At 49.8% G+C, this 24,606-nt stretch overlaps 9 protein-coding genes across 9 annotated transcripts; 6 read left to right on the top strand and 3 right to left on the bottom strand.

Moving 5' to 3' along the window:
- Nucleotides 1-1,894: 1,894 nt before the first annotated feature.
- On the top strand, nucleotides 1,895-2,575 carry EDB91DRAFT_1249252 (uncharacterized protein; the record flags this gene model as incomplete). The annotated part of the gene is made up of 3 exons (XM_041323047.1): nucleotides 1,895-2,068; nucleotides 2,124-2,294; nucleotides 2,348-2,575. 3 exons carry the CDS (start codon nucleotides 1,895-1,897, stop codon nucleotides 2,573-2,575), a joined length of 573 nt encoding a protein of 190 aa, XP_041176303.1.
- Nucleotides 2,576-3,889: 1,314 nt separating this feature from the next.
- EDB91DRAFT_1082727 (uncharacterized protein) lies at nucleotides 3,890-4,614 on the bottom strand (the record flags this gene model as incomplete). The annotated part of the gene is made up of 3 exons (XM_041315534.1): nucleotides 3,890-4,099; nucleotides 4,147-4,326; nucleotides 4,498-4,614. The coding sequence occupies 3 exons, from the start codon at nucleotides 4,612-4,614 to the stop codon at nucleotides 3,890-3,892; spliced, it is 507 nt and encodes a 168-aa protein (XP_041176302.1).
- A 295-nt stretch (nucleotides 4,615-4,909) lies between these two features.
- Nucleotides 4,910-8,030, bottom strand: EDB91DRAFT_1237729 (uncharacterized protein; the record flags this gene model as incomplete). The annotated part of the gene is made up of 8 exons (XM_041321621.1): nucleotides 4,910-5,184; nucleotides 5,239-5,893; nucleotides 5,937-6,329; nucleotides 6,368-6,371; nucleotides 6,392-6,712; nucleotides 6,767-7,060; nucleotides 7,127-7,305; nucleotides 7,362-8,030. The coding sequence occupies 8 exons, from the start codon at nucleotides 8,028-8,030 to the stop codon at nucleotides 4,910-4,912; spliced, it is 2,790 nt and encodes a 929-aa protein (XP_041176301.1).
- A 541-nt stretch (nucleotides 8,031-8,571) lies between these two features.
- On the top strand, nucleotides 8,572-10,214 carry EDB91DRAFT_1082725 (uncharacterized protein; the record flags this gene model as incomplete). Its single annotated transcript, XM_041315533.1, has 6 exons — nucleotides 8,572-8,799; nucleotides 8,865-9,283; nucleotides 9,339-9,442; nucleotides 9,498-9,519; nucleotides 9,547-9,671; nucleotides 9,724-10,214. 6 exons carry the CDS (start codon nucleotides 8,572-8,574, stop codon nucleotides 10,212-10,214), a joined length of 1,389 nt encoding a protein of 462 aa, XP_041176300.1.
- A 1,882-nt stretch (nucleotides 10,215-12,096) lies between these two features.
- On the top strand, nucleotides 12,097-13,494 carry EDB91DRAFT_1249244 (uncharacterized protein; the record flags this gene model as incomplete). The annotated part of the gene is made up of 1 exon (XM_041323046.1): nucleotides 12,097-13,494. The coding sequence occupies one exon, from the start codon at nucleotides 12,097-12,099 to the stop codon at nucleotides 13,492-13,494; it is 1,398 nt and encodes a 465-aa protein (XP_041176299.1).
- A 3,094-nt stretch (nucleotides 13,495-16,588) lies between these two features.
- Nucleotides 16,589-17,493, bottom strand: EDB91DRAFT_1082722 (uncharacterized protein; the record flags this gene model as incomplete). Its single annotated transcript, XM_041315532.1, has 5 exons — nucleotides 16,589-16,732; nucleotides 16,936-17,003; nucleotides 17,090-17,209; nucleotides 17,260-17,343; nucleotides 17,397-17,493. 5 exons carry the CDS (start codon nucleotides 17,491-17,493, stop codon nucleotides 16,589-16,591), a joined length of 513 nt encoding a protein of 170 aa, XP_041176298.1.
- Nucleotides 17,494-17,699: 206 nt separating this feature from the next.
- Nucleotides 17,700-20,678, top strand: EDB91DRAFT_1082721 (uncharacterized protein; the record flags this gene model as incomplete). Its single annotated transcript, XM_041315531.1, has 10 exons — nucleotides 17,700-17,837; nucleotides 17,888-18,418; nucleotides 18,466-18,558; nucleotides 18,610-18,828; nucleotides 18,880-19,189; nucleotides 19,238-19,830; nucleotides 19,910-19,948; nucleotides 19,970-20,074; nucleotides 20,194-20,413; nucleotides 20,449-20,678. The coding sequence occupies 10 exons, from the start codon at nucleotides 17,700-17,702 to the stop codon at nucleotides 20,676-20,678; spliced, it is 2,478 nt and encodes an 825-aa protein (XP_041176297.1).
- An 811-nt stretch (nucleotides 20,679-21,489) lies between these two features.
- On the top strand, nucleotides 21,490-23,799 carry EDB91DRAFT_1249240 (uncharacterized protein; the record flags this gene model as incomplete). The annotated part of the gene is made up of 6 exons (XM_041323045.1): nucleotides 21,490-22,035; nucleotides 22,092-22,270; nucleotides 22,322-22,565; nucleotides 22,612-22,668; nucleotides 22,724-23,360; nucleotides 23,597-23,799. The coding sequence occupies 6 exons, from the start codon at nucleotides 21,490-21,492 to the stop codon at nucleotides 23,797-23,799; spliced, it is 1,866 nt and encodes a 621-aa protein (XP_041176296.1).
- Nucleotides 23,800-23,811: 12 nt separating this feature from the next.
- EDB91DRAFT_1054610 (uncharacterized protein) lies at nucleotides 23,812-24,462 on the top strand (the record flags this gene model as incomplete). The annotated part of the gene is made up of 2 exons (XM_041313839.1): nucleotides 23,812-24,133; nucleotides 24,188-24,462. Coding segments are annotated over 2 exons (597 nt in total), but the record flags the coding sequence as incomplete, so codon positions are not given.
- Between the last annotated feature and the right edge of the window lie 144 nt (nucleotides 24,463-24,606).

Genomic DNA, 24,606 nt, shown 5'->3' with positions numbered 1-24,606 from the left:
ATATATCCTCGACTATGACGGATGGGCCGGGAGTGTTATTATTCCCGATGGAGACAGGTGGGCCCATGTAGGGAATATGTAGAGTAGATGAGTGGGCCGATAGACATGAATATTCAATAGACAGATGGGCCGAGGTAGTTGGATATTATGTAGATGGGTTTACCAAGGTAGATGTGTATCAAATAGCCAGGTATGTCAAGGGTGCTTGTTATCACATAGACGGGTGGGCCCAGATATATATCATATTAGACGGGTGGGCCGACAAATTAAGATTATTTTGTAGACGGGTGGGCCGAGGGAGTGGTGAAATATTTATTATATATACGGGTGGGCCGAGGGAGCGGTAAAATATTTATTATATATATGGGTGGGCTGAAGGTCGTCGTATATTGCACAGATGGGTAGGCCGACATGGGGGTATATAATATAGACGGGTGGGCCAAGAGAGCAATTTATTAGATATTATATAGATGGGTGGGCCGAGGTAGTTGGATATCACATATACGGGTGGGCCCAGATACATATCATATAGACATATGGGCCGAGGTGGTAGTATATTATATAGACGTATGGGCCAAGGTAGTAGTATATTAGATAGACGGGTGGGCTGAGATGGTTGATATCATATCCCGGGCCGGGGTAACATCTATCGAGTTCCAGGTAATGTCTATCGAGTTCTGGGTAACGTCTATTGATGTCCGGGGTAACTAATACAAGTTCCAGGTAACTAATATCGACTTCCGGGTATTTCATAAAATTGAACAAATCACGAAGTACCGAGTACCGAGTTCCGGGCACCGAGTTCCGGGCATCAAGTTTAATTGTTATCATATACATGGGGTGGGCCCAGACACATCATGTCGATGGGTGGGCGAGCCAAGGGTGTTGTATGAATATACACGGGTGGGCCCAGATGTATATGATGTTGACAGGTGGGCTGAGGTTATTATATGATATAGACTGGGTGGGACTATCGAGTGCCAAGTGCCAAGCTCCGACTACCGAAATTTTAATGAACCGAGCATCATGTACCGAGTTCCGGGACCCGGGTCTCGACACTCGAATATTTGATATCTAGCACCCTTCCAATTATCTGGTATTTCATTGACATACTAACATTGCAATGAATGATAATCCATCATAGAAAGGTCAGTTTCAACTACCGAAATTTGACTGAACCAAGCATCATGTACTGAGTTCCTGGGACCCGGGTCTCGACACTCAAATATTTGATATCTAGCACCCTTCCAATGATCTGGTATTTCATTGACATACTAACATTGCAATGAATGATAATCCGTCTTTGAAAGCTAAGTTCCAACTACCGAAAATTTGAATGAACCAAGCATCATGTACCGAGTTCCGGGATCCGGGAGTCCTGGGTCCCGGGTCCCGACACTCAAATATTTGATATCTAGCACCCTTCCCATTATCCGGTATTTCATTGACATATTAGTATAGCAATGAAATGATAATCCATCTTTGAAAGCTAAAATCAAGGTTCCCTATCTGATCCACCCTATCTCCACCACCTTTAAAGTCTGTGGACATCCGGCATTGACCATCTGATTTCCCAAGATCAACACCATCATGAATGTGTCTTCCACCTCCGATATTGAAATAACCTTCTGGCGCACTTGGGCCTTGACAGTCACTCATGAGGCATGTGAATATACCGAACAGAAATTCATTGCCGAGAAAACAGGAGGAGACCCAGTCATACCTTCTCCTAAGCTAGACACCGATCTGGTGATGGCTTGCGATCGATTGGTGGATTGCCTCATAAAGGCATATAACAATCCCAGTGGGTCTTCCCGCAGATTCGGACAGTCCATTTGATGATTCAAATTGCTTCACAGTTCGGATGCAGATTGATATTGCGAGATACAGCAAAATGATCTCCCCGAAGGACACTGGACATAATGAAGAAAGAGAGGCGAGGTTGCTTGAGAGGTGTCCTCCTGGCCATGAAGGTACAAAGTTGGTCGACATACCCGCCACAGTTCTCGATGCTACCGGCGCCATCATTGTGTGGTACCTCCCGGATGCCCTGACAGAAACCACCCAGGTGGGTAACATATTTTGTTACTCAATGGATATGGAATATGAAATGGGAACTCCAGAAGGAAATTCTGGCAGCCTCCGATTTGCTCAGTCCGAGCCTTGCAAAAAGTGTAAAGGTTGATGGGAGTTGGCGGACTAATCAGGATTGGTTCAAACCAAGCTCGGAAAATGATGGCATATCTCCCGGATGCATCAATCTATCTCCGGCTTGGTTTCAACAGGGGCACGAGGTGGGATCTCATGAGATGGTGGTTTCCGATAGTTACACTGACCAATCCGGTAGAATCTGTCGGACCCGGCGGTATCTGCCTCATTGAAGGGACCATTCTCCGAGAATATTCTCAAAGCCATTGCCAGGCCGGCAGCCATCGCATCAGCCGCACTCAGGGTGATGCATCCTGAGCAGTACTGGGCTGGGATACGAGCCTTTTTAAGCCTCGGACAATCAGCCGAAAGCAAGAATCTTCCTGAGGATGTCAGAGACCCTCCAGTACTGGGCATCCGTGTTTAACACCCTCACCGTCATTTCCAATCGGCAAACCCCCAATCATCGAGACCACATATCCATTCCTGAATGCTTCGATATTCTCACCACCGTGGGTAGTTATTCGAATGCTCGCATGAGTATGCCAAGTCTTCAGCTGGAGTTCATGTACGAGCCCGGCTGTATGATCGCGTTTTCAGGAAGGATCGTAAGACATGGGGTTCATGAAGTGGAAGGGGATAGAATTGCTTGGGCATGGTACATGAGGGATTCTGTTCATATTTATGCCGGGATTCCCTCATGTGGATGGGCTAGGATGGATCGCGTACATACTCCATCCTGGCAAGGATAGAACAGGCACATAGCTTAGTACCCATGTGATAGTACCTACTGTCAAATACCAATTACAATGTTCGAGTGCCAATAATCAAGCATCAAACAGGCAAATGTTCGACATTTGATACCCTGGACCTCGGTACTCCACTCCTGGAACTCGGCATTCGGCACTAAACACCCGGAAGCCGGTAATCGGTATATGGTGTTTGGTACTCGACACCCGGACATCGGACCTGGAGCTCGGTATTCGGTACTCAGTACAGTGATTTGTCCAATTTACAAAATGTGTATTCCTGGGTTTCAGTACTCAGCACTCGATACTGAGGCCCAGGAACTCGGAGCTCGGTAGTCAATGCCCGGCACTCGGCATTCGGCACCCGGATTGCACACCCAGAAGTTGGTAATCGGTATACGGTGTTCGGTACTCAACGCCCAGAACCCGGAACCGGAGCTCGGTACTCGGTACTCGGGACTCAGGGACTAGTATGGTGATTTGTCCAATTTACAAAATGTGTATGCCTGGGTTTTCGGTTACTCGACACTCGGTACTCGAGGCCCGGAACTCGGAGCTCGGTAGTCAATGCCCGGCACTCGGCATTCGGCACCCGGATCGCACACCTGGAAGTCAGTACTCAACACCCAGAACCCGGAGCCCGGAGCTCGGTACTCGGTACTCGGTACTCGATACTGTTCAGGTGGTCAGTACTCGACACCCGGCACTTGATGCCCGGACCTCAATGGTCGATACCTGGAACTCAATGGTCGATGCTCGGTACCCGGAACTTGATACACTGAACTTGATACCCGGACGTCGATACTCAGGCATTCGGTATTCGGTGTTCGGTGTTCAGTGTTTGGTACTCGACACCTGGACCTTAGTTATGTTAGTTCCTAACCTTGGTGCTTCATGCCCGGTACGCAGAACGCGATACCCGGAACTCGACATTGAGTCAAAGATCTGTACAACATACGTCTAAAGGGCATGAACATTTGATACACTAACATTTAATAGGGATCATCCCCTCTGGCTCTCTTCAACCGGGCTAGGGTGTCAGTGTACATATCAATCTCCACCATCTTATCACGGATGCCCTCCTGATGGTCCTGAATCAACGACACCAGGCGTTCCCTAATCCACTTCAGTCCCACCAGTGATGGAGCCAGGGTGCCGTCCAGCTGCTCCGGAAGGATGAAACCATTGTCCTCAACGCCGCTCTAGATCGGATTAGTGATCTATCAAGGAAGTTGGGTATAATGCTTACTAGCCAATGCTGGTAGTGAAAGTGACAGGAATCTATTACCCGATCCCATTGCCATGGTTGGTTAGGGATTGTAGTGTCCCCCATCCACCATGGAGTATCATAGGAGGATACGATCCGGGAGGGTTCTCCGTGATCCCGGACCAGACTGAAACTCGGATAAGTGGGATGAAAAGATGTGGTCTGGAACCGCGTTCCATGTGAGCTGAGGAAACAAGTGAAGAATATGAGCGATCGGGGGTGGCATAACCGAAATTATGTTCCTTGCAGCTGAGTACTGCAGAATTGGTGTCACAAAAGTCTGTTGGCAATCTCAGCATATTCCCCACCACAGTCATCTGTCTGATGGCTTACAGTGATCTCCCATTGGATTCCGGCTTTAAAGTAGATTATCCGAGCCGAAGGAACATTGTTCTCGGCAGCCTCTGTCTGATATTGACTGATACAGGCTTGAACGTGCGATGCAGCCATTGCCAATGTAACTGCAATATCTGCAAGACTCATTGTGGGGGGTTTATATTCAGTGCCGGAATCCTCAGTGGCAGAAGTAGATGCAGGAGGTGCAAAAGTGGATTCAGGAGGTGAATTTAAATCAGACATGGGCAATGCAGGAGTAGGACACTAGCAATGATAATGACGGTTTTTTCAGATGGGATCCACTGATGGATTGATAAAATAATTCAAACTCCGACATGGGCTGACCCGGCCCCTTGCCGAGACTCAATTGTTGGGATCGAATCATATATCAGCAGAACATATTCATAATTCATTCATCTCGGGCATCTATTAACATGCTCTGCAGGTCTTGAAACGCTGCCTGAGCATCCTGCGCCAGTAATGAATACATTTGGGATTGCCTTCCGGAGTAGCAAGCATGACCCGGAAGGCGTTTCACCAATGATTCCCTCATCCGGTCGCCCCATTGCGTTGATTTCCACAAGAAGAAATTACACGTCCAATCCATCTCCAATTCCACCAATATCAGTTCTTCCTTCCATCGATCCCGTAGTGCCTTTGCCCGAAGCCAATGAACTTGGTAAACTTCACGCGGGTCCGGTCAGATCGCAGGCATTTGTCAAGCAAGCTGGAACTCACATTCCTCATTCCACGAGTGATCCGGACCCCCCAAATCTACTTCGATAGACCAGAACCAAGCGAGAGACTCATTTCGCTGACCTCGGGCATTAGGATCGCCGACGGCCGTGCTGATTTTGAGCTGCTCCTGAAGCAGGGGTTTATATTTTTCCAGCTGGTCTTGGCCCGGCTCAAGTTTCATCATTTGCTTCCTTGTCTTGGTATATATGCTGGCATGGAGGGACACCGCCTGCTGCACTGATGTCACCTGGGACCAAGCTCGGGTTTTCAATGCTTGAGATTTGGCTTGCCTGACTGTTGTTCGGAAGAGTATTGCCTTGTTGCACAAGTGAATTCGGAGGTTGTGAAGGGCATCATTGGCCTGTCCTTCACGAAGTGACAACTCCAGCGGAATCAGATCCTCTGCCATACAATGTTTGGATCGATCTACCCCTAGGTTTGATGGCAATGGGATGACAGTGAGCTCGGGGGAGTTTGTCCATGTATCGGACTTCCTGATGAAATCCTCCGGGTCATCATCGAGATCATCGAGAATGTCTATATTCAAATCGTCAGGGTCGTCATCTGCATCAAATCCCTCTCCCAGATGCGTCAGAGCAGTCTGAGTGAATGCATCTATCTGGCCTTGTAGACGATCGCAGTTGCCGGGCGATGTCTAATCTCTGAGTCTCGGTAGTTCTTTTTCCTATTCTTCGGACCTCGATGTGCAATGCAATTTGAGCCTCTTCAATTGCCAGGCCCATTGATATCCATGTTGCCACAGATCTGCGAGAGGGTGCTGCATGACGGGCATTACCCTCCTGCAGCAGTCTAAGCTCTATCTCCTTTTTGCTCGGTGCTGGGTTCAAAATGAATTCAGACTTCGATCGAGACAGAGTGATCTCACCCTTCTTGATATTAATCTCATATATATCCATCGCAGCTGGATCTTGTATTCTGTTGGACTGAGCGATCCTCTCACTTGCTAACCAGTCTGTCTTTAAGTTGGCCGGTGCGGCTTCGTCGAGTCTGTCGAAAGCCTTTCCACTTTCGGCGATGCCAGTCTTCGCCTGCTTGTATTTCCGGCAAAGGGTCCTCTTCATGCGGATCATCTTGCAAAAGTTGGAATCGTTCATCTGGAAATCAAGACATTCCTTCCGATGCAGGGGAAGACATTCCCTGAGCAGCAGGAGAAATCAGGTTGAGACGTGCCCATAGGGTCTCCATGATCTCTCCATCAATGCGACCAATGCCTTCAATGAAATTCGACGCATATCTGACATAGCAGCTATCCTGATGTCCATGGATGTGCCACAGCCCGATTCCGGGAATGACGGTCAATTCCGGAACCATTGTCAGAAATCGGCCTCGATCCACCCGAACATGCAAGTGCTTGTTGTATTGACAGTTGATGTCATAGAAGGTGACAGCCCTTGTAATCCCATCCATGTTGTGCTGGGCAGCCTCACAAAGTGCGTAGTCCATGTTCATTTGTCTGCAAACGATGCACGGTCAACTCAGGGAATGTTGAACGGCATGTCCAGCTTGCCTTTCGCCTTTCTGGAAATCTACCATCGAGTGAGGGACAAAGCAACCGTGTCGGCCACAGGCTACTCCCCCGATGCCAGTGGACTCCAGCTTGTGCCGAGCTGCATTTGCTTGATTGACAGCCCGATGATTGTTGCAGCTCGATTTTTCCACAGTGTCAGCAGCCTCTTCAAGATGCTTTTGATACCTTTCCTTTCCCACCATAAACCCCAACCCATCAGAGAGCCATACTTCATCATATGGCTTGATGGGATGCAGGTGTTCGGCTTTGAAATTTCCGTCCATCACAAATGACCTGGGTGTATTTCCAGCTTGGAGTTTTTAATATCGCCAACATAGATTCGGTAACAAAGAGACTCACTCATCAAGTGATTCATCCCCTGACAAGGATATGTTAATCCCGGGCTGAGGACATGCCGGGCAGAATAATGCGAGATCTCCGGCATTCGGGTTGTCGGAACTATGCCCGAAGCCATGCCATTTCATAGACTTTAACTGCCTCCACTGTCGAGCGACTCTCATAAGCTCTCTGTATCGGTCCTTGCAACATGCTTTGTCAATAAGATGTGCTTCAGATGATGTAGATATGGTATTACCGGAACGAGGTGGGGAAACACGCTCGAGGTCATTCGCCGAAGCTTGCTGTAATAGTTCATCGCTGAGGTTCCGCATTCAAGGTTGTCCAACAGAAAATCATCTAGCACTCTGAAGGTGAACATGGTCTTCGGCTTGTTAAATGATGCAGGGAAAAAGCCATGTTGAAACATTTGAATGTCTGGACTCATGGCATCGGGACAATCACAGCATTGAACCTTGAGGCGATGGACTCCTGACTTGTCAACGATGACCATTGTATTTTCCTTGGGCTGGAACTCGGGTCCCGATACAGAAGGTAGATCTTCAGGTTCAAAGTGGTCTTCTTGTTCATCTTCATCAAACAAATCCCACCTATCCATGACTACTGGACACAGCTTGCCATCATGACCGAGGTGTATGACGAGTCCAACATGAGCCAGACAACTTTGCTCGAAGAATTGACCATTCCATTGACTGATCCAGTGGAAAGGATTGCAATGATGTTGACTCCGGCAACAGCCTGTGCAATAGAGAGGCTCCCCAAGACAATCTTGACATTTGAAGACCCCATCCTGATCGCAGATGATGCATCTCCTATCTTCTGGTGGAGCTTCTCGATCGAGGAGGTGATGGAGATATGATTCCTGCCTTGGCAGCCATTGCCTGAGGTAGTCATTCTGACTCTGCATTTTTCAATACTTAGCTTTCGTTTGAAAGACATTCCAACATTTTACATGAACTTGCCATTGTTTTTGGGAGTTGCAAGGGCTCAAATGACCCTTGGTCTTGCTCGTAAGTATCTTCAGGAAAGTCTTCCCAAGGAGGTGGGGCCTGAACAGGTTCAAGTGTCGGTGATTCCGGGGGAGAGTTAGGCATGGACCTGTAGGCATGTCGACTTGTGCTGGCAAGTGGGACCTTGACCCATGTCTTCCTACCTTTGCTGCCCCTTGCTTCCACCCTGTGGGATTTCTGCAATGGGGTGCAATGACCTATCTTCATTTTATTTTTTAATGTTGCAAGGAAAGCATTAGCTCAGGAAGGTCAAACGAATTGTTATTCCATCATCGTATTATGCAGTTTGGTTGGCTCACTACCAATTCATTTCCATGAATGGCATTGCATCCATTATAGGTAGATTAACCAACTGTTAGGCTTTGATCAAAGTTGAACTCGCAACCATTATTCCTTCCACTTTGCTTATCCTCAGCCCATTCTGCAATCTTATTCACCATGGCAAGATCAGGTCATTCCACTCAGTTGACTTCTAGAAGACACAGAACGCGTCAACCACAGTCACAGAAGCTCACGGAAAACAAAATTTCAGAGCTGAAGAACTACCTTCCTGAGTGGACTTCTGCAAAAAGGAGCGAGAAACGGGGAGTTTTCAATGCCATAGCGCGAGCGGCCAGGTTATTTGCTCCTAAGGTCGACCAAGGACAATGGAAAAAGAGGAAGCAGGTGATACATCCTTGTTGCATTGAAAAACTCGATTTTTCATGTCTGATTCTTCCTCTGCCTCTTAGATGTATAAAACTTGGTTGTTCAACAACAAGAAAAAGAAGGAAAGGAAGGACATGATTAAGTATGGGAGGAAATGGACGCCTAGGCAGGTGATCTATCAGCAGAACAGAGAGGAAGTGCTAAAGAGGATCGAGGACGAGTTTGGGGCAAAGCCAGGAGGTCAAGACATGTTCAAGCATTATCAAGCTGTGGTGAAGAAGGTCATGGCCAATTTGTCCGAGGATGAGATGGAGAAGGCGAAAGAAACCGCCGAAGAATGGTCCAACAACTTTCCTCCTCCTGAGACACAGGCGCAAGTTGCCCGTAAGAAGGGACCTGTATATATGGAGCACTTTTTGAACGAGATGTGGAGACAATGCGGGATGAGAGTGTTTGTGTTGTCGGCTTGGAAGAATGAACACGGAGAGGTGCTGTTCAGGATGTCAGTGAATTTTATCCGTCATCACAGATATTTGGTCTCAACTTATTTCACATAGGCACAATGACAACGAGGCATTAGGGGATGGGGACAGCTTCATGAAGACTAAGGACTGGGAGGACATAGAGCCGGTTTGGCAGGAGTACGCGCAGGAACAGTTCGGTGAGTGTTCCCACTGTGGAGAAGAGAATGATTTCATTGATCGTCGGGATCATAGGTGGCGAGGCACAGGATGGAGGGTGACAGGTGAAGGGAGGGCGAAAAAGAATGAAGAAACCGGCGTTCAATCTGGAATTGGACGGGGATGGGATGCCATTGCTTCCGGACATCACGGAAACAAAACTGGAGGAGAAGAAGGCCATAGTGAGGGCTTTTCTTACAAAGCACTATAGTGAGTCTGGCTTCGTAACTTCCTAAGAGAATCTCTTTAATGTAGGGTACAGGGATCTGTTCTGGGATTGACAAGGCCGTCGTGCTGTGGAGTGCCATCATACAAAGTCAGGATGACTTTGTGGCCAGACAGTATCTTCCGGAGGATGTAAACTTGAAGGAGCCTTCCAAGTTGCAAAATTGGGATACCACCACCGCCTTGCTCAATTTCTGGTATGCTCGTCAGAAAATGGGTGAAGGTCTGATGTTCCTGTTCAAGGCATGGAGGAACAAAGAAGGCGACATGGTAGATTCCGTTGTATCTGAGAAATCACCTCCTCGTCTGAAGCGTAAGAGGGTGATGATCCGGAGACCTCGGGAGTCATCAAGTGAATCCAAGAGTGAGGCTGAGGGCCCTGGCAATGTTGAACATGAAGTTCCACTGCCAGCCCTGAAGAGCTTCCGGAGGAAGAAAGATGTGATTGAGGCACCGGCGAGAACAACTCGGAGTAAGTCAGTGCAACAACCATCTGACAGAGTTACTAGAGCAAGGGGCAAAAAGTAATGTACATGTACCATTGTCTCATATGTCACTATCAATGTTATTCAATCGGTATTCAATTTACATGTGATGTTAATGTGGTCAAAGATTCTGTGGTTCACCGAGTAATTTGAACAAATGACCATGTACCGAGTTCCGGGCAATGAGGTCTGGGCAGGTACTTGATTCAGGGAACTCGGTATTTTTTACCCAGAACTCGGAACTCGGAACTCGGCACTTGATGCCCGGACCTTGATTCCCAGACCTCAATACCCAGAATGTGATATTTGATGTTGGGTACTCTATGCCTGGAACTTGATACCCGGAACTCTTGATCTGGGCAGAGAATACCAAGTTCCGTGTATCAATTACTGAGGTCAAGGCATTGAGGTCCAGGCAGGTACTTGATTCAGGGAACTCGGTATTTGTTACCCGGAACTCGGAACTTGGAACTCGGCACTCAATGCCCGGACCTCAATTCCTGGACCTCAATACCCAGAACGCGATATTCAGTGTTGGGTACTCTATGCCTGGAACTTGATACCCGGAACTCTTGATCCAGGCAGAGAATACCGAGTTCCGGGTCCAAATACTGAGTTCCGTGTATTGATTACTGAGGTCCAGGCATTGAGGTCCGGGCAGGTACTTGATTCAGGGAACTTGGTATTTGTTACCCGGAACTCGGAACTCGGCACTCAATGCCTGGACCTCAATACCCAGAACGCAATATTTGGTGTTGGGTACTCTATGCCTGGAAATTGATACCCGGAACTCTTGATAGATTACTTATTCTACATGGCAGTAATGTAATACCTCTGTGTTCCAGTAATTTACATGTGATGTGACTATGTTATCGAAGATTCGGTATTTTACTGAGTTGGTACTTTACATGTGATGGTATTGAAAATTCAGAAGTTTAGTTTTGGTTTCGTTCTTCACACTGATGAATCATGGAATCTACCACCTTGAGCATTTCGATGCTTGCCTGTTCAGCTCTTCTCAGCCTCTGTAGCTCAGCATCAGCCCTCCGGAGCTTGTCAGATGTATCCGCCCAAGCGATTCGAAATGGTCGCTCGGCCTCGATGAGTAGTGGTATGGAAGGGGCCAGAAGACCTCCATTAACTTGTTTGTAGCTGCTGAGTCTATCTTGAAGGGATTGCACTGAAATGAAAATAAGAAAAATGATAGATATAGTAGTATACCAGATACTCACATCCAGAGTGTTCAAATGACCCTATTGGCTGGAATGTTCCTTCAGAGGTGTGAGGTACGAGTGCCAAAGAAGGGCGACTCGTGACCCAGGAAGGTGGGCTCATGGCAGCTCGGGATCTCCCGCATCTTCTTGCATGGAGCCGCCATGGAGCCCACAACTGACAGCAGCGAGTCTTGGTGCTTGGGATCCGCATTTTTTGCGTGTGCTTGACGCTGCTCGAACTCTGGGAGCCCTTATATCCCTGGCGGACTTCCTCTCCTCGCCGTCGTCCTTTCTCCCTCCTTCTCCCATGCCAAACCCTTCTGTGGGACTCAAAACCAGGAAAATGCAGGCTCTCACCTCTTCCTCAGCCCTCGCAGGCAACGCCACCCCCTCGGGGTAAAGCTCTGCAGTCCCACCTGTTCCTGATGCCCCACCTGTTCGTGCAGCAGCACCTGATCAACCTCCCGCCTCTACTGTCGGCGCTACCCCAACCTCTGCACCACCAGACACTCCCGCCACCAGCCATTCCTCACCAATCTCCTCACGAGCCTCTGACCGCGCGCTCCTCTCTCTCAACTGGCCCTGGAGCAGGCCCTGCAGGCATCTACCTCACTCCAGGTCTCCAAATCTCTCCAAGTCCCCGCTATCACCATCACCCTCCCTCCCTTGCCTGCCTCGGGTGATCGCAGGTCCCGGCTACCTTCTTCTCCCATGGCTCCCACTTCCTCCATTTCCCCTATCTCCCGTCCAGTCGCAAAGCGCCCTCGGGGTGCTACTCCCATCCCCAAAAAGCCGTCCAAAGGGAAAGAGCGAGCCATTCGTGGCTCCCTCCCCCCCAGGCCATCCGCAAGCTCGGGTCTTTCAGCCCCCTCCATCTCTGGGGCCCCTGGCACACCTGCTGCCAGGCACACACCCATCTCCCCTCCTTCTTCTCCTGCCGCCAAGCGTTTCTCGCCCGCTTCCTCCCCTGTCTCACGCACCTCGTGCCCCCCTCCTCACATGTTCACCGAGGAGGAGGTGGCCACCGCAGCCTCCAGGGCTGCTGACGAGGCTCTCGCTAGGTACGCCCAGTCCATCCACGGGCACGCTTTGGCGGCCCCTTTCGTATTGCAGCCTCCACCTGGAAGCCTCTCTCACCAAGGTAAGCACATCTCTCCCCCTGTCCCCCTCACTTTCGCGTGTGGCTTTTTTCGGTCCTGTGCTTTCGCACGTCCTTTCTGCCATTCGACCATTTTTCGCACTTCTGCGCCCTGTTTCTTCCAGTTGCTTACTGCCTTCGCAGACAACTACTTGCGCGATTTCCCGCCTCTCCTTCCATATGCACTTGCCCAGAGTCGTGCTTCCCGCGCTCTGCAGTCCCACCGAGCACCTGTTCACGGTGCCCTCCTCAATCCTCGTGCCGTGGGCCACCAGGCCAAGCACATCAAGATCATGGAATCAGGCTGGCGCATGTACTTCCCCTTATTTGAACTCTGCCCATCCTTTGTCCCTTCAGTCAAGCGCTCTGATGCCGATATTCGTGCCCTGGAGCACAGCCTGTCTTTCACTAATTTTCGTGAAGCATTGTGCAACCTCGTTCAGCTCATCTCCTCGTACCTCGCCTCTCCTGACCGCAAAGCTATTGCGCATTCGTGGCAGTTACACTACGACATGATTTTTGACCAGCCAGACATATACTCGGCTTTCGCCACCTACCTCGTCTATGATGAGATGCTCCGCATGGCATTTCCCAAACGTTCTGGGGATTTTGACCCCAGCGTTTTCCAGGTCCATGTCTGGCAATCAATTGTTGACCAGCAACGCGAAGACCGCATGGCAAAGTTTGATGTCATGATGGATCACATGAGGGCGGGCACATCTTCCACTAGCACCCCTTCTCTGGCACCTCATCGTGCCCCCACTCCCTCGTCATCTGCTTCATCTGGTAAACATCCCCATGCTGCCCAATCTTCCTTTCGGAAAGAGGCACCCCCCGACTCTGCGGAGAAGCTCCCCTCCTCTTCCTTTCGCATCACCTCCGCATGCTGGTTCTGCGGAGAGCTCCACCGTCCCAAGGATTGCCCATCCGTTGACAACGGGTGGCTCGTCAAAGATGCCCAGGGCCTCTAGAAAGGCCCTGGCAACATCGCAGTTTGTTTATACTTCAACGGTGCAAAGGGATGTGGAAACCCTCCTGGCGGGTGCATGTTCACTCATGTCTGCTCTCGCTGCGGGTCCACAGACCATAATGCACAATCCCACCCTGCGTAACCAGTTCTTCCCCATAGTGACTCCCCTTCGCTGGCAGAGGTGGGAGGAGCTATTTCTTGCAGTGGGCGTTCTTGATCAGTTTTCTGATGTTGTTGCTGGCATCCGCGATGGTTTTCGCCTCGGCGTCACATCCTCCCTGACTCGTACTTTCTTGCCCCCCAATCATCGTTCTGCGTTTGACCATCCCAATATCATTAATACTCATATTTGCAATGAAGTTGCTGCTGGCAGATACTCTGAACCTTTTGACCCTGCTGTTTTTGAGCGTGTTTTCGGCCCATTCTGTTCCTCCCCGCTGGGTGTGGTTTTCAACCCCAATTCTGGTAAATTGTGGCTGATCCAAGACCACTCCTTCCCATGCAACCACCCTGACCTTTCCTCCATCAATTCCGAGATCGACCCCTCTGCCTTTTCTTGTGACTGGGGCACTTTTGCCCAATGTTTCCTTCTTGTGGTGAATGCTCCAGTGGGTACTGAGGCTGCCGTGTTCGATGTTGACGCCGCACATTGCCGCATGCCCATTGCCCCAGAAGACCACCTTCATGTTACCGTTTTTTGGAATGGTCAAGTCCACATTGACCACAACGCTTGTTTTGGGGCCTCCAGCTCTTCTGGCATCTTTGGCCGCTCCGCAGATGGCATTGTCGCCATATATTGATTCCGATCCTTTAAGGACATCCTGAAGTGGGCTGACGACTTTCTATTCTTTTGCTACCCTGTTCACACCAACAACGACGGCTCCTTCACCTTCTCCGTCGACGCCTCCTCCATTTGGTCCACTGCCGAGTTCCTCGGCTGGCCCTGGTCCATCCCAAAATTCCGTGACTTCGCCCCAGATTTCCCCTACCTCGGTTTCCACTGGGATATCCCCTCGCGCTCTGTCCAGCTCCCAGAGAGCAAAAAAGAGAAGTACCTGGCATGCCTTGCAGGCTGGCTCGCAGGAGCAAGAGTCACCAAGCGGGAAGTGGAGGTGGTTGTGGGGACCTTAAACCACTGCTCCATCATCCTCGTCTCCAGCCGGACCCACCTCCCTTCATTTTACCGTTTTCTTAGCCGTTTTTGCCCTGGCGCCCACCTCCTCGCTACTCGCTCCATTCCAGCAGAGGTCTTGGGAGATGTCAATTGGTGGCGTGAATGCTTTCTGCAGCCGTTTTGTGGCATGCATATCACAGCCCCTCCCTCCCCTCTTCCAACCCCAATCTTCGTCGATGCATCCACATCTTGGGGCATGGGCTTCATCCTGGGGAACAGCTGGTCAGCCTGGCATTTGGGTGGTAACTGGCGTTCCGAAGGACGCGATATTGGATGGGGAGAAATGGTAGCTGTCGAACTTGCCCTTCGCAACATCATCGCTGCAGGTTTTCGCAATGCGCACTTCATCGTTCGTTCAGACAATGCTGGTGTTGTTGGTGCCCTTCGTGCGGGGCTTTCACGTAATGCCCAGCAAAACACAGTGCTTCGCAGAATCATCTCACTCCTCCTCGAACACTCTATCCGGTTCTCCACCATGTGGGTCCCGTCGAAAGATAACCTCGCAGACAGCCCCTCACGGGGAGTTTTCCCCAATCTTCCAAGATTCCCTCACTCTGCATATATCCCCCATGCCTTACGGCCCTTCGTGTCCGCTTCTTAGTTGTTGCTGTAGTCTCATCCATCACGTAGTCTTTCATGTACTATTTACACCCTCCTTGCGGCCCTACAATTCATTCTTGCTGCCATTGACGTCCCACCCCAAAATCCAACCTTCACATGCTTCCCACGTGTCGCATCACTGAGCTCATGTCCTCCACCCGCTCATAAGTTCTCATTCCCACTCATATACCTTTATATGTCCCTCGCTGATCCTGCATTGGAGGCCATCGTGTCTCGGGCAATCGACACCCTCAGCTCCCGTTTCCCCCCTTCTGTTGCTGCACATTCTTTCCCCCACCTTGCGGCTCGTATCGACGCCGTCATCTTCAATTCCTGGAAGGACTCCACCCTCGCCAGTTACCAACTCGGTGTCAACCGTTTTCTCTCCTTCTGCGCTGACAACAACATCCCTCCCAAGTTCACACTCCCAGCCAACGAATTCCTACTCTGTGCCTTCGCTGCATTCGAAGCAGGCTCTCGCTCTGGAGGTGCCATCTCCAACGACTTGTCTGGAATTCAGGCCTGGCATATCCTCAACGGTGTGCCATATCACGGCGGCATCCGTCTGTCTTATACCATTCGCGGTGCTCATTGTGCAACCCCCGCCAATTCCAAAAAGCCAGCCCGCCCTCCAGTCACCATTGATATGCTCATTCTTCTCCACATCCACCTTGTCCCCACGAACCCCCTTGATGCGGTCTGTCTCGCAGTTGCTGATTGCACTACGTGGGGTCAAGCACGGCTAGGGGAACTTCTGCCCTTATCCCAAGCTAAATTCTCGCCTCTGTATTTCCCTACGGTAGCAAACCTGCGCCCAGTCTCTGTGTCTGGCCAGTCCTGCATGTTATTTCTCCCTTGGTCGAAAACGGCGCATGAACGAGGAGAGGATCTGTTCCTGGGTCGCCAACACGCACCCTGTGATCCTATTGCCTCGCTCAATAATCATCTCTCAATTAACCGTCTTCTCCCATCCTCCCACCTCTTTGCCTACCGTTCTCTCACTGGATCTCTAATCCCCCTCACCAAACACAAATTTCTTTCATGCTGCAATGACATCTGGTCACAACATGGCTACCCCTCCATATCAGGCCACTCGTTTCGCATTGGCGGCACCACGGAGCTTTTGCTCTGTGGTGTACCTCCCCACATAGTGAAAACTCTGGGCCATTGGTCTTCAGACGCGTTCCTGCGCTATTGGCGCTGCCTCGAGCAACTCGCCCCCCTACATGCAGAAATGATCGGCCCTCGAATCTCATCTGCTCCCTGATGACCACCGTCCCCCCTCCCCCTTGCCGTTCCGTTCTCTCGCGTTCATGTCCAATCACTCTCTTTCGTCGCCGGCCTCCGCTTGTGGGCAGTTCCCCCGTTCATCTTCGGGTCCTGGTTTTTCGCGTCCTACGTCCTTCTTGCGCTGTTGGGTGGTTTCCGTGTCCCCTCGTATTCTTGGCACAACCCAGGCCTCAGCCTTCAGACAGCAGACAGACCAGGCAGACTCCCACTCTTCGTGTTTTTAGGGATTCCTTTGTACTGTAGATCTAGTCACATGCTGAGACCCCACCCAAAACCAGCGGGTGCTCTCTGAATATATTCACTTGACTTCACCTTGCACTTGCACCGCTCTCCTCAACTCTCCCACACCAACAGACGCGCGGGACGAGTCTCACGAACCATCACACGCAAATCTTCATTTGTGACCTCTGGATGTGCTGGATCACATTTGGCTGGTCTCTCATTCACTTGCGAGATAAATTAAGTTTCGATCGAAAAATGTGTAGAATTTACTTACATGACATTGAAACTTCAGATGCGACCGGAGACTCACACTGTGCATAGACAGAGCCCGGCTCATCATCACAATCAATCAGATCCTCATCAGGCCCAAGGTACAAGTCCGGGTCGATGTACTGAACCGGTTGATCATATTGAGCCGGAGGTAATTGATCTGTACGAGTTTAGTGAGCATGCATGGTAATATCCAAGTGATAAATGTACCAGGGATTGCAGCCAACACGCCCGGACCACTGGAAGACACGGAATCATCTTCTATGTCATCATCCAGCCCAAGGTATAAATCATCTATGGCATGTAAGATAAAAACATAGATAAGGGATAGTACAAATAGATCTTACCTGTTGATGTCCCAGACTGTGTTGAATCATCTACGTCCATTGAATAATACTCGGTCGCTGGAGGATCGTTAAATCTGACTGTTGGATGTGAATTCATCTTGTGAGGGACGGAAGTACCGATAATTGATTGTATACTTGAAGTTCAACTGAAGTCTGGCAAATTCCGAAAGTTGAACCATAGCCAAACAAAGCCAAATAAATCAACAAAGTTTTACATGGCCGTTCAACTGCCTGTTTTCCGTCTGAAACTTCATCAATTTCACATCTGATTCAAAGATTTACACATCTTTCTCATCATTCAACATGTCCACTCCAGCTGAAACCTCTTTTGCCGAACTTAAGGCAATCACTAGGCAGATTGTTGACATTGTCCGCGCGGCTCGGCTCCTCCCACCCGGCAACAGCCACTTGGCTCTGAAAGCACAAGTCACTGAACTGGTGGTATGTGGTTTTTCCTTTTTTTCTTTTCATTTTCTCTAATGTCCGGGCAGGCTAAGGCCGTCTGGGACCATGAGGCTTCACCTTGCATTCCGGGCATAGTCTTGTCCTGCTCCAAGGAGTTACTTCGCGTTCGGCAGTTGTCCCCCCAGGATTCGCCCAACTGGCACAGCATCGGCCATAACAATCTTCACCTCCAGAGGCACAGCTGGCGCCACAAGGTCTCCGCATGGGAGGCTTTAGGCGACCGGACATTCGATCTTCCGGTCGATGCCCCCAAATCCCCTGACACTGTCGCGGTCGACCTTCCCTCCCCACCTGCCGTCGCTGGCAGCATTGCTGGCCCATCGTCCAGCACCATCGATGAGTCCCGGGAGAAGCATGAGGATAAGGGTAAGGGTAAGGCGTTAGATGCTGACCCGGAACCTGAGGCGGACGGGAGTAGGGAGAGGAAATCGCCCCTGATTTCGGGACCCTCCTGCCAACCGCTGAAATCCGTGATGAAGAGTCGCAAGAGGGCAAAGTCAGCTCGGGTTGTGAAGTCAGCCGAGTTTGTGGAGTCCAAGGACGAACCTGTGGACAAGGTATGTCATTCTGTTTGTTGTTTTCATTGTCACTCATTATTTTGCAGCCGGCTGCCAAAGGAGGGCCGGTCATCTTACTTCATCGTCTCACCTCAGTCTTGCCCCGGATCCCCAAGAAGAGACCTTTCAGCCTGGTGAAGGTATGTCTAATTTATGCCCGCATCCCTCCTGGCCATCTGTAACGTCGTCAGGTAATTGCCGGAAGGCGTGCGGACGTCGCCGGGCAGACCGACTCGACGTCCAACACCCCTGTGGTCACCCCGGTGGTGGCACCAACTGTCATTGATGGCCCTGCTGGAAGCCCTCCGGAGGTCATTGAGCACTCGGACTCGGCGTCCAATACCCCCGCGGTCACCCCGGACTTGGCGCCAACTGTCATCGATACAGATGACATTCTCATTCCCGGACCGGTGAGTACTTTGAAAATTGACTGGGCGTCCTTCAACTAACTGAACAAACAGAACAACCCATGCTGGGCTTGCAACAATGCAGAGTTGCCCTGCACGACCCGGTTCAACAACAGAACTGGGAAAGGCCTTCTCTCCTGTGTTTTCTGCAACACAAAGAAGGTAAAGTGTTTTTCCGTCACCCTCGGAAGTCCACCGAAACGGTCGTGGGGTAAGTCGACCACCCGGAAGGCCAGGTCCCGGACACCTTCCAAAGCTCCGTCCACCTCCCAACCAAAGGCCCGGACCCGCAGCCAATCTCGTGGTGTAGCCGGAGCTGTCAAGGCACCCGCCCCACCACCTACACCCTCACCTGCACCAGCTCGTAAGTCTTTCGAATTTCTCATCATCATCTTATCTTATTCCTTTGTAGCAATTGCGTCTTCGAGTGCCCGCGTGCCTCGTGCGGCTCTCGACGTCCCTATGCCGGACCTCCATTCCATGGCAAGAAGTATTCGCGATAGTGCCGAACGCATCAAGGCTCTTGAGGATCTTGTTGCCGAGCAGGGCAGCCATATTGATACCCTCAGCAGGCTCCATGAGAGCCTTCGACGCCAAACCATGGAACCCCATCCCTCATTTCCCCTTCCCACCACTCCGGCAATTGCAACGTCTTTGTTGCTTGATCAATCCATCGCTGGAACAACGTCACCCTCCCAATCCGCACTCCCTCCTCTCATTGATATTTCAATTGCAGTGGAGCCCACACCCTCGAAAATTGAGGATCGCTCTGCCATCGAGGGTCTTTCATTTGAGCTGAGCCAAGTTCAACCAGCCCCGGACCTATCACCTACTCCCTCAACTGCCGGAGCAATTTTGGTGCCGGATGATCCACGCAACCTTGTCCCGGAATACGATTCTGGTGATGAGATGGATGTTGAGGTGAAGGTTGAAGTTGAAGGTGGTGATGAGGGTCATCTGGTCAAGGTTGAAGGTGAAGGTGATGATGAGGGTCATCTGGGCGAGGTTGAAATGTCTACATAATTTGGTAGTTAGATTTCTGTAAATGTTGTTGAAATGCATTGTACCTCTGCTATACTCAAAGAATGAAATCGAGTTCCGGGTAACTAATACTGACGTCCAGGTAACTCACACCGACATCCAGGTAACTGATATCGACATCCGGGTAACATCCATCGACATCCGGGCAACTGGTATCGAGTTCTGGGCATCGAGCACCAAGTTCCGGGCAGCTAATACCGACATCCGGGTAACTGATATGGAGTTCCGGGGATGTCTTAAATTGGACAAATGACTGAGTACCGAGTTCCAGGCATCGAGTTCCGAGTTCCGGGCATCGAGCACTGAAACACGAAACTAAAATCCAAGTGTGAAGTACCGAGTTCCGAGTTCCGGGCATCGAGTTCCAAGGTCCGGGCATCGAGTTCCAAGTACCGAGTTCCGAGGTCCGGGCATCGAGTTCCGAGTTCCGGGCACCAAGTTGTATTTCGGTGCTCGATGCCCGGAACTCGGTGCCTGGACCTCGGAACTCGGTACTCGGAACTCAATGCCTGGACCTCGGAACTCGATGCCCGGAACTCGGAACTCGGTACTTCACACTTGGATTTTAGTTTCGTGTTTCAGTGCTCAATGCCTGGAACTCGGAACTCGATGCCTGGACCTCGGAACTTGATGCCCGGACCTTGGAACTCGGTACTCGGTCATTTGTCCAATTTAAGACATCCCTGGAACTCCATATCAGTTACCCGGATGTCAATATCAGTTACCTAGACGTCGATGGATGTTACCCAGACATTGGTGTCAGTTACCCGGACATCAGGATTAGTTACCCAGAACTTGGTACTCGGTATTAGGTACTTGGTGATTTGTCTAATTTATGAAATGTTGTATTCAGGCTTTTGTGTTTCTCGTTTCGGTGGTTGATGATAGGTGTATGCACTCATACAGTGGGTATGTACTGGTGCCTACATCAGCACACTGATTAGTATGTTATCCAACTATCTCAGCCCACTGATGTTTATAACACTCATTCTTCTGGGCCCACCCATCTATATGATATCAACCATCTCGGCCCACCCGTCTATATAATATACTACTACCTTGGCCCATACATCTATATAATATACTACCACCTCGGCCCATACGTCTATATGATACGTATCTGGGCCCACCCGTATATGTGATATCCAACTACCTTGGCCCACCCATCTATATAATATCTAATAAATCGCTCTCTTGGCCCACCCGTTTATATGATAACAATTACCTCAGCCCACCTGTCTACATGATATACCCCTAAGTCGGCCCACCCGTCTACACAATATACTACTACCTCGGCCCACCTGTCTATGTAATATACCCTATGCTGGCCCACCCGTCTATATAATATACTACTACCTCGGCCCACCCGTCTATATCATATATAATAAACTGCTCCTCCGGCCCACCCATCTATATAATATACTACTACCTCGGCCCACCAGTCTATGTAATATACCCTACGTCGGCCCACCCGTCTATATCATATATAATAAACTGCTCCTCCGGCCCACCCGTTTATATAATAATACGACTACATCGGCCCACCCGTCTATATAATATACATCTCTCTTCAGCCCACCTGTCTATAATATACATGTCCATCCTACTCTACATATTACCTAGATGGACCCACCCGTATTCATTGGTAATAATATCCCTCCCGGCCCATCCGTTAACATCGAGGATATCTTCATCATCAGCCCATGGTCCGCTGGCCCGTGTTATACGGGATATTATGCACATCAGTTGCCTCGTATAATACGGAGTTTGCCACTGAAGGGGCTCGATGGCAAGCCATGTCCGGTAGTCACGGATAGGTGGGATTTGTTTGATGAAGATGAACAAGAAGACCACTTTGAACCTGAAGATCTACCTTCTGTATCGGGACCCGAGTTCCAGCCCAAGGAAAATACAATGGTCATCGTTGACAAGTCAGGAGTCCATCGCCTCAAGGTTCAATGCTGTGATTGTCCCGATGCCATGAGTCCAGACATTCAAATGTTTCAACATGGCTTTTTCCCTGCATCATTTAACAAGCCGAAGACCGTGTTCACCTTCAGAGTGCTAGATGATTTTCTGTTGGACAACCTTGAATGCGGCACCTCAGCGATGAACTATTACAGCAAGCTTCGGCGAATGACCTCGAGCGTGTTTCCACACCTTGTTCCGGTAATACCATATCTACATCATCTGAAGCACATCTTATTGACAAAGCACGTTGCAAGGACCAATACAGAGAGCTTATGAGAGTCGCTCGACAGTGGAGGCAGTTAAAGTCTATGAAATGGCATGGCTTCGGGCATAGTTCTGACAACCCGAATGCCAGAGATTTCGCATTATTCTGCCTGGCATGTCCTCAGCCCGGGATTAACATATCCTTGTCAGGGGGTGGGTTGCTTGATGAGTGAGTCTCTTTTGTTACCGAATCTACGTTGGCGATATTAAAAACTCCAAGCTGGAAATACACCCAGTCATTTGTGATGGACGGAAATTTCAAAGCCGAACACCTGCATCCCATCAAGCCATATGATGAAGTATGGCTCTTTGATGGGTTGGGGTTTATGGTGGGAAAGGAAATGTATCAAAAGCATCTTGAAGAGGCTGCTGACACTGTGGAAAAATCGAGCTGCAACAATCATCGGGCTGTCAATCAAGCAAATGCAGCTTGGCACAAGCTGGAGTCCACTGGCATCGGGGGAGTAGCCTGTGGCCGACACGGTTGCTTTGTCCCTCACTCGATGGTAGATTTCCAGAAAGGCGAAAGGCAAGCTGGACATGCCGTTCAACATTCCCGAGTTGACCGTGCATCGTTTTCAGACAAATGAACATGGACTACGCACTTTGTGAGGCTGCCCAGCACAACATGGATGGGATTACAAGGGCTGTCACCTTCTATGACATCAACTGTCAATACAACAAGCACTTGCATGTTCGGGTGGATCGAGGCCGATTTCTGACAATGGTTCCGGAATTGACCGTCATTCCCGGAATTGGGCTGTGGCACATGCATGGACATCAGGATAGCTGCTATGTCAGATATGCGTCGAATTTCATTGAAGGCATTGGTTGCATTGATGGAGAGATCATGGAGCTCCTATGGGCACGTCTCAACCTGATTTCTCCTGCTGCTCAGGGAATGTCTTCCCTGCATCGGAAGGAATGTCTTGATTTCCAGATGAACGATTCCAACTTTTGCAAGATGATCCGCATGAAGAGGACCCTTTGCCGGAAATACAAGCAGGCGAAGACTGGCATCGCCGAAAGTGGAAAGGCTTTCGACAGACTCGACGAAGCCGCACCGGCCAACTTAAAGACAGACTGGTTAGCAAGTGAGAGGATCACTCAGTCCAACAGAATACAAGATCCAGCTGCAATGGATATATATGAGATTAATATCAAGAAGGGTGAGATCACTCTGTCTCGATCAAAGTCTGAATTCATTTTGAACCCAGCACTGAGCAAAAAGGAGATAGAGCTTAGACTGCTGCAGGAGGGTAATGCCCGTCATGCAGCACCCTCTCGCAGATCTGTGGCAACATGGATATCAATGGGCCTGGCAATTGAAGAGGCTTAAATTGCATTGCACATCGAGGTTCGAAGAATAGGAAAAAGAACTACTGAGACTCAGAGATTAGACATCGCCCAGCAATGCGATCGTCTACAAGGCCAGATAGATGCATTCACTCGGACTGCTCTGATGCAGATGATGACCCTGACGATTTGAATATAGACATTCTCGATGATCTCAATGATGACCTGGAGGATTTCATTGGGAAGTCCGATACATGGACAAACTCCCCCAAGCTCACTGTCATCCCATTGCCATCAAACCTCGGGGTAGATCGATCCAAACATTGTATGGCAGAGGATCTGATTCCGCTGGAGTCGTCACTTCGTGAAGGACAGGCCAATGATGCCCTTCACAACCTCTGAATTCACTTGTGCAACAAGGCAATACTCTTCCAAACAACAGTCAGGCAAGCCAAATCTCAAGCATTGAAAACCCGAGCTTGGTCCCAGGTGACATCAGTGCAGCAGGTGGTGTCCCTCCATGCCAGCATATATACCAAGACAAGGAAGCAAATGATGAAACTTGAGCCGGGCCAAGACCAGGTGGAAAAATATAAACCCCTCCTTCAGGAGCAGCACAAAGTCAGCATGGCCATCGGCGATCCTAATGCCCGAGGTCAGCGAAATGAGTCTCTCACTTGGTTCTGGTCTATCGAAGTAGATTTGGGGGGTCCGGATCACTCGTGGAATGAGGAATGTGAGTTCTGGCTTGCTTGACAAATGCCTGCAATCTGACCGGACCCACATGAAGTTTACCAAGTTCATTGGCTTCGGGCAAAGGCACCATGGGATCGATGGAAGGAAGAACTGATATTGGTGGAATTGGAGATGGATTGGATGTGTAATTTCTTCTTGTGGAAATCACCGCAATGGGGCGACCAGATGAGGGAATCATTGGTGAAACGCCTTCCGGGTCATGCTTGCTACTCCAGAAGGCAATCCCAAATGTATTCATTACTGGCGCAGGATGCTCAGGCAGCGTTTCAAGACCTGCAGAGCATGTTAATAGATGCCCGAGATGAATGAATTATGAATATGTTCTGCTGATATATGATTCGATCCCAACAATTGAGTCTCGGCAAGGGGCCGGGTCAGCCCATGTCGGAGTTTGAATTATTTTATCAATCCATCAGTGGATCCCATCTGAAAAAACCTTCATTATCATTGCTA

This window comes from Suillus paluster (genome assembly GCF_016628075.1).
Source record: "Suillus paluster strain FC165 chromosome Unknown EDB91scaffold_32, whole genome shotgun sequence".
Taxonomy (NCBI): domain Eukaryota; kingdom Fungi; phylum Basidiomycota; class Agaricomycetes; order Boletales; family Suillaceae; genus Suillus; species Suillus paluster.
The sequence above is the reverse complement of the archived record's forward strand: the minus strand, read 5'-3'. Positions and strand labels throughout refer to the sequence as shown.